General features: G+C 33.3%; 1 protein-coding gene across 2 annotated transcripts in view; it reads left to right on the forward strand.

Moving 5' to 3' along the window:
* The window catches only part of LOC106878258 (nucleolar MIF4G domain-containing protein 1), a 49573-nt gene that overhangs the window by 30401 nt on the left and 10818 nt on the right, over positions 1–8354 (forward strand). For both annotated transcript variants that reach the window (XM_052968014.1, XM_014927434.2), the window contains exons 9-10: positions 883–1116; positions 4131–4250. In XM_052968014.1, coding sequence (XP_052823974.1) covers positions 883–1116; positions 4131–4250 — 354 coding nt within the window. The remainder of the gene's footprint in view (positions 1–882; positions 1117–4130; positions 4251–8354) is intronic.

Raw genomic sequence — 8354 nt, forward strand, 5'->3', positions numbered from 1 at the left:
CGTAAATCCGCGAGTATAGTCCGCCCTTGAGTATAATACGCAAGGGATTTTTAGGTGGCTGTACCTCTGAAAAACCTAAACCTTGTGTATAATACGCACCCCTTCTCTAACTTGAGTCAAGGAGGTCTATATAACATCCTTGGTTTGTAAACATATATACAGTAACGTCCTTTATTATTATTGTATATATAACAATGCAAACATGTAGCTTTTTGTGCACTTTGCAGAAAATAAAGAAATAACAGTAATAACATCAGTGAAAAATAAATATTAAGTAAATTGCCTTTACATATTTATCACTTAGAAAATTTTGCTTAGAAAATATTTTTCATTTTTAACCTCTTATAGCACGCACTAGAAATTTTGACCTTTAAATTTTGGGAAAAATGTGCGGATTATACTCGAGGATTTACGGTATATATCTATATATGTGATGGTGCTGGTGGCATTTAAAAATTGCCCTCTGTAAAATGTTTGTGAAGGAAGGGCATCTAGCTATAGAATCCATGCCAAAGCAGACATTGGAGCTTGACACAGTCTGTTGGCTTGCCAGCTCCTATTGAGTCACCCAACCCATGCTACCATGGAAAATAGATGTTAAATAGTGATGATGATGATAAGCTTCCATGCAGGTTTTATCTGCTAAATTTTGCTCAGAAAAGATTAGTCAGCAGAATATTCTTGCCAATGGTGGTGGCATGCAGTGGGCTCAAACCTGGAACCATGTAATTCCAATGCAAATTTCTTAACTCCATAGCCATGACTGTAGCTATTGTTAATATATATTGTTATTGTTTGTATCTATTCTTAAACCAAGAAATAATCATGATTTCGTTTGTTGAATATTTTTGTTTATTTTATGATTTTCTCTTCTGTTTATAGATTGTGGCTTTGGATTGCGTAAGGACGACCCTACACAGCTAAGGGAGGTAATTTCATGTATTCAGCAGAAATCTAGCACTGTCAATATTGACCATTTTGAGGAACCAGGACGGATGCGGTTTATTCTTGATACTCTTCTGGCTGTTAAAAACAACAATGTTTGTAAAGGAGATCACCAAGAAAGACTTGAACTGTTACAGCGTTTTACAAAATTAGCCAAGCATTTAATTCGAAGTAATTAACTACTTTTATTATTTGAATTAATTATAATTAATTGTAGCATAATCATTAGTGTATTAGACAAAATACTTTGTAGCATTTCTTCTAACTATTTATATTCTGAGTTAAAATACTGCTGAGGTCGACTTTACCTTTCGTCCTTCCAGAGTCAATAAAACAAGTACCAATTGAATACTGGGGTCAATGTAATTGGTTAATCCCCACCCCTCAAAAAATTTTAGGCCTTGTGCCTACAATAGAAAGGATTATTTGAATTATTATTATTAATGGTGGCAAGCTGGCATAATCGCTAATGTGTTGAACAAAATGCTTGCTCACATTTCTTCTGACTCTCTATGTTCTGAGTTCAAATATCACTGATGTCGACTTTTCATCCTTTTAGGGCTGATAAAATAAGTACTTGTCAACTACTTATAAAATAAGTACTTGTCAAGTACTTATAAACTAAGTACTAGTTAAGTACAACTAACCTCTTCCTCCCTTTAAAATTCCTGGCCCTGTACCATTATTTGAATTATTATATGGCAGTGAGCTGGCAGAACCGTTAGTGCATCAAATGAAATGCTTGGTGACACTTCTTCTCACCCTTTATATGCTGAGCTCAAATCCTGCTGAGACCAACTTTTTATCCTTTCGGAGTTGATAAAATGAGTACCAGTTGAACACTGGTGTTGACAAGTTCTAGGGTCAATGTAATGACTATACCCCTTCACCTAAAATTGTTGGCCATGTGCCAAAATTTGAAACAGTTATTTGAGTTATAATCAGTTACCTGTTACTTGTTGCTGGCACTCCGTTGCTTACGATGTCGAGGGTTCCAGTTGATCCGATCGACGGAACAGCCTGCTTGTGAAATTAACGTGCAAGTGGCTGAGCACTCCACAGACACGTGTACCCTTAACGTAGTTCTCGGGGATATTCAGCGTGACACAGCTGACCCTTTCAATTACAGGCACAACAGAAACAGGAAGTAAGAGTGAGAGAAAGTTGTGGTGAAAGAGTACAGCAGGATTCGCCACCATCCCCTGCTGGAGCCTTGTAGAGCTTTAGGTGTTTTCGCTCAATAAACACTCACAACGCCCGGTCTGGGAATCGAAACCACGATCCTATGACCGCGAGTCCGCTGCCCTAACCACTGGGCCATTGCGCCTCCACAACCTGTTACTGCATTATACTAAAAGGTGTGATTTATTATCATTATTCTTAGATGGTTGTGGATGATAAAATATGAGAACCAAAGTAAGCTTCATCTATTTATGCTTTTGTAATTAACAAGGTAAAAATCTAACATAACATATATATTGCATAATGGTAAATATAAAACCTAAGTAGATGTCTGTAGTATTTTAATAATTTATTAACAAATAGATATTAGTTATCATAGAATATATCATATTTATCTCTGATGATTCTACTGCTGTTAGAATAGACTATATATTTAACTCTTTAATGTTTAAACTGGCCAAATTATTCTACTTGTTTTATGCTCAAACTGGCCAGATCTGGCCTCTCACACCTACCTTGTAATGTCATTTTTAAAATGGATAACCACATCATTGATATCTCAAAGTTACAAGATAATGTGAGATTAATTCAAAACAATGTGAATAAATAAGCATTACATTTGACAAAATAATCTGAATGCTAAAGGGTTTATAAATTGTTACAGGATATTATTGTGGCAACAGTTTATATTGAACCCAAATTATTGAAAGGAAATTGTTTGTTCAATGATGATTTCTAGCTTCAGTAAAAAAAACCACACAATTTAGGAGAAGAGTAACAAATGATTGAATTAAACTAGTACATATTTTATCAACACCAACTGGCAGAATTTTATTTCCAAGACAAAGGGAGAAGACTGAAAACCTTAACCCATTTAACCTCTCGCCATATCAAGTTGAAGTGTTGGTAAAATGTGGAGGAAGTGTAAAAAGGAATTTAATCTGATAATATAAGTGTTGGTGAAGTGTATAAATTTTAAGCTAGAAATTCAGGTGACTTCTAGATTTTACACAGAAACACTGAACCATTACCTTGTTTTATATGATTTCATCTGGCACAAAAGGAAGTGTCTTTGATCTTTCAGGCCCTCCATAACTGGTGAGATAGCTATCTTAAGTATCTGAATGTCGACATCTGTAGAAAATTTTAGAAGGTTGATATTTTGCAGTAGAAGAATTGGTAATTGTGGTTAGTGCAAAATTGGTGGAGTACAGGTGACAAGAGGAAGAATAGATGTGCTGGGGGGATATGCAGTTCTAGTTTGTTCTGAGAAGGTGGCAGAGTATTAGTGAGCTAGAGGTTGTTGTGTTCTCATCATTGAATCTTTGGAAATCAATTGAATAGCTTTCTCTTAAATGTTGTCTAGGACATTTATATGTTTAACAGTAGTGTTATCCCTGATGTAGGAGATGTACAGTATTCCATTGTGTCTTCCTTGATTTTGATTATATAAATGTACATTTTCTTGAATTTTTTTGTCCTACAGTTTTCATTTATACTTGGGTAGCTTCTAACTGACTTTATTGTAGCCATCAATATCTAAACTTAACTAAACTTTTAATTTTCTGCTTCACATATTATTTCAGTTCCTGAGTATTAAGACTCTTGACAAATAATCTAAAGGTCATGTAGAAAGATCATCTTACCACAACAAACAAAAAAGGAAACAAATGAACAAAACAGCAATAACTATGTAAAATTGGTTGAATAGTTAAGAAAAGATGCTGTTTACATTTCATAACCGAGTGGTTAATAATGGGAAGATTGCACAGCTATAATGTTCTTAGTCCTACCACTTACATAAATATCCTTTCAATCTCACTAACTGGATCAGCTTTATCAACTTAAACTTCTAAATTTTAAGTTATCTTCAGTTTGATAGATTATAAATTATACTTTCTCTTACTAAGGAAGAGTTAAAAATCAAATTATTAAAGCAACATATTTTTGGAATTTATGAAATTTATTGTATATATATATTTATATTGTTTGTTTTTCATTAGACAAATCTATTGGTGATAACCAACTGCGAGTGACTCTGAGTGATTTACAAAATGCAGATACAAAAGGTCGGTGGTGGATAGTTGGATCTGCATGGTCTGGAGAAACAGAAGATTCAAAAAGTGAGTATATATTTGACATATGTCCTATTGTAAACCAGATGTTTGTTTGTGTCTGTATCATCATCACCATCATTTTACTCTTACTTTACAAGCTGGAATAGGTTGAATGATTTGACAAGGATCTGATGGGTTGAAGTACCATATTGTGAAATCTTTCATAGATTCAGCTTTAAGAATAAAATGATCAGCATATAGGAGTTCCCATGGACAGCCAGTCTTCAATTCTTCTGTTATAGTTTGAAGGACTATAAAATAGGAGAGGGATGAGGACTGCGTGCTGATAGACCCCTAACTGCATACTAAATTTATTACTGTACTCCTTGTTTGCTTTCACCTGCTGACTGCATCTTTGTAACTAGCTTGTACAACCAAAATCAACTATTCATCTACTCCTAGCTTCCTTAGTATCCACAAGATGGCAGAGCAAAGGACACTGTTAAAGACGCTGTATAGAGGCTTACTCCTGCAGTTTTCTCATTGTGAAGCTGGCATCAGTGATATCTCTTCATAGTACAAAACTAAACTTCATCTTATCTAGTCTAATTTTATTCCTAATTACTTTTTGCTATGACTCTTTGTAACTTGGATGACTTGGTCCAACAGTTTATTCCTCAGTAATTTTCCTTCTCTAGAACATTTCCTTTGCCTTTTTAATAGCTTACAATAATGCTGCTACACTTTCTTGCAATTTTGGAAACTTCTGTTTCTCAGCCTCAAGCCAGAGAGCATATACAAATTTTTTTCTTTTCATCTCTGCCCTTGCAATGTATAATTACTATGTAGCTACCCTACTTGTTATTTGATATCTTCCCTTGCTTCCCACTTTTTTCAGTCTCCCCAAGTCTTGCTTCACGTATCTGGTTTGTGATCTTCAACAGATTGTCCCATAGAAATTTACCCTATAAGTCTATACACTATAAGTCCCTATCTCCTCTTTTCTCTTATCAATGCTTAATTGCCTATTTATTCATTAATCCTCACATGGTTTTAAATATGGAAAAATTAACCAAAATTTTGAAAGCTGAAGATCAGCATAATGTAGTCCTGGTCAGTTAAATATGACTTTTCTTCTTTTAGCCACAACACACAAAAATATATACACTAAAATCTTTTTCTGTATAAAAGACTCAAAGTAACATGTGATCCCTTTTTTTTTTCTTGCAGTCTCCTTTTCAATTGTGTTAGATATATGTCAAATTTATCTTATGAATATGTATACCAATATATTTTCAGTTAAACTATAATACGAAAGCATTTATTCTGAAAAAACAAATCTTCATGCTTTTATTTTTGTGCATATAAATACATAGAATAAATCTACTTCTGTTTTCTCTGAAAAGTTAAACTTGTTTTAATTACACTAAAAAATGTATAGGTATATATATAAAAAGTTCAGTACATTTTCAGTCTTTTCTCAATATATTTCACACATCACACACACATCATCATCATCATCATACAGTTAATTCCACCACTATCATCATAAGGATAATACCAATTGTAATGATAGTAATTAATTATTATGATAATAGTAATAATAATGATAATAACACTGACCCGAATACTTGACTGGTACTTATATTGTCAACCCCGTAAAGAATATGAACTCAGAATGTAAAGCTGGACAAAATGCTGTTAAGTATTCCATCTAGTGTGCTAATGATTCTGGTAGCTTGTTGCATTAATAATGGTAATACTAATGACAATAGTATTGGCTGAATCATTTGCATGCTGGGCAAAATGCTTAGCAGCATTTCGTCCGTCTTTATGTTCTGAGTTCAAATTCTGCCATGGTTGACTTAACTTTTCATCCCTTTGGAGTTGATAAAATAAGAACCAGTTGAGAATTGGGGTTGATGTAATTGACTTAACCCCCTCCTCCAAAATTGTTGGCCTTGTATCAAAATTTGAAACCAATAATAATGACAATAATTACAATAATAATACAGATAATGCTGATATTAACTGTAATAATAGTATAAGTAATAACTATCATAGATATTCTTTTACTTGTTTGTCATTAGACTGCAGCCATGCTGGAGCACCTCCTTTAGTTGAACAAATTGACCTCAGGACTTATTCTTTGTAAGCCTAGTACTTATTCTATCAGACTCTGTTGCCGAACCGCTAAGTTACAGGGACATAAACACACCAATATCAGTTGATGTAAACACACCAATTCATATAATAACAACAACAATATATGAGAATAGTTGTAATGATAGTCATGGCAATAGCTACAATTGTTGAAATAGCAAATTATGATAACAAATAGAATCACTTTGGAACACTTGGGGGACTAAGTGATGTTTATATCTCCAGCACAAGTTATGATAATGTAAGTGTTGATGGAGTGGATAATGCATGTAACAATTCTACTGGTTATGGCTGTGTACAGTTATGTAACCTGTAATATTCCCTTCCTGATGTTAACTAGATTGTGTAATTGTAAGAAGAAATTCGAATGTCCACTTGGAAAAAAATGCTTGACATTGTATATAAATGTAATGTTAAAACTAATCTACATACTTTCACTTGTGTAGGTTCTGTTTCTTCTGTTTTTAAATCGAAAATATTTCATCAACTTCATACATTTCAAAGGAGAGATAATGCAAAAACAACATCACTCTCCATGAAGGTTTGGGGTTGGACAAAAACATTGATTTTCGTCTTATGTCAGTGATAGATGTAGTTGCAATCGCTGCTGTTTGGAATTGCTAGAAATTTTAAAATGTACAGGCCAAATAATTAATAGATCAGATAAATTAAGGATCAAATGTCCACATTCTATCCATTGAACTTTTTTATACTTTAAACTGATTCTATATAGTTTTCCTCAAGTGCTAGATATGTGTCTATAATCCTATGATATAGACCTTAATTACTATTGATAAGATTCATGGATTATATTTAGGTAGCCTAGCACAGTGCTTCTCAAACTAACAGATGTGGTGTACCGGCAGTTTTTTTCCAATGTGCCAGGGACCAGTAATATTTCTTAGTAATGTTAATTTATACTGGAAACAATATATATAATGAATATAATAAAAGTTGACAATTTTTTTTATCTTTATTTATTTTGTAAACAAATAATACAATATTACATAAGTATTTTATAATGTTTCTTTCTTTCTTGGAAACTCGCCACGTACTGGCAGCTGATGGCTCACAGACCACCACTTTGAGTAGCACTGGCCTAGCACGTCTTAATGCTGTTATATATATAACTGATCATATTTAAACCTACCCTTAGTTCTAATGACAAAAAAAAGTAGTGACTGACATTTCATATAAATCTAGAGGCATTTCGTCTGTCTTCAGGTTCTGAGTTCAAATTGCGCCAAGGTTGACTTTGCCTTTCATCCTTTTGGGATTGATAAAATAAGTACCAGTTGAGTACCGGGGTCAATGCAGTTGACTTACCCCCTCCCTGAAATTGCTGGCCTTGTGTAAAAATTTGAAGTCAATATTCTATTAGTTCTGCAATAATTAATTGAAGCACTTTATTCAAGGTGAATTACGTAAATGAATAAGTAATACAGGAATTTATTAACCATGTCACTCAATGTAATAAACAATAAAACAATATAATACAGTAAATGGTTTGGCACCTGCTATCTACCAGTATAGAAGCTTGTTTTGCCATTAGCAGTCTTTGTGAATGAAATTACTAAATTTATTGACATCTTTAGAATAGAATTGCTTGTAACTGTTTTTTAATTGACAACTTTATGATTGAGAGATTGTAGTCATATCCATTTTACATTTCTTAAATCTTAGTAGTTCTGATTACAAATTTCACTTGATACCCGTGCCAGACAGATATTAAACAATGGTGATGATGATGTTCTGTTACTTAAACATGTTATTGCTCAGTTGTTTATTTGATAAACCTGACGAGTTGAGACTTAGGTAACATATGACATAATCGTATGGATATTGTGCATACTGCATACCTGACTGTACCATGTTTATGTCACAATAAAGACTCATACTGAAACTACAATAAAGATTCATAATGAAACCAGATAATCCATTTGTCTATTTTTATGACATATATATATCATCCTCATCATCATCGTTTAACGTCTGCTTTCCATGCTA

The sequence above is a fragment of the Octopus bimaculoides genome, chromosome 1 (genome assembly GCF_001194135.2).
Source record: "Octopus bimaculoides isolate UCB-OBI-ISO-001 chromosome 1, ASM119413v2, whole genome shotgun sequence".
NCBI classification, from domain to species: Eukaryota; Metazoa; Mollusca; class Cephalopoda; order Octopoda; family Octopodidae; genus Octopus; species Octopus bimaculoides.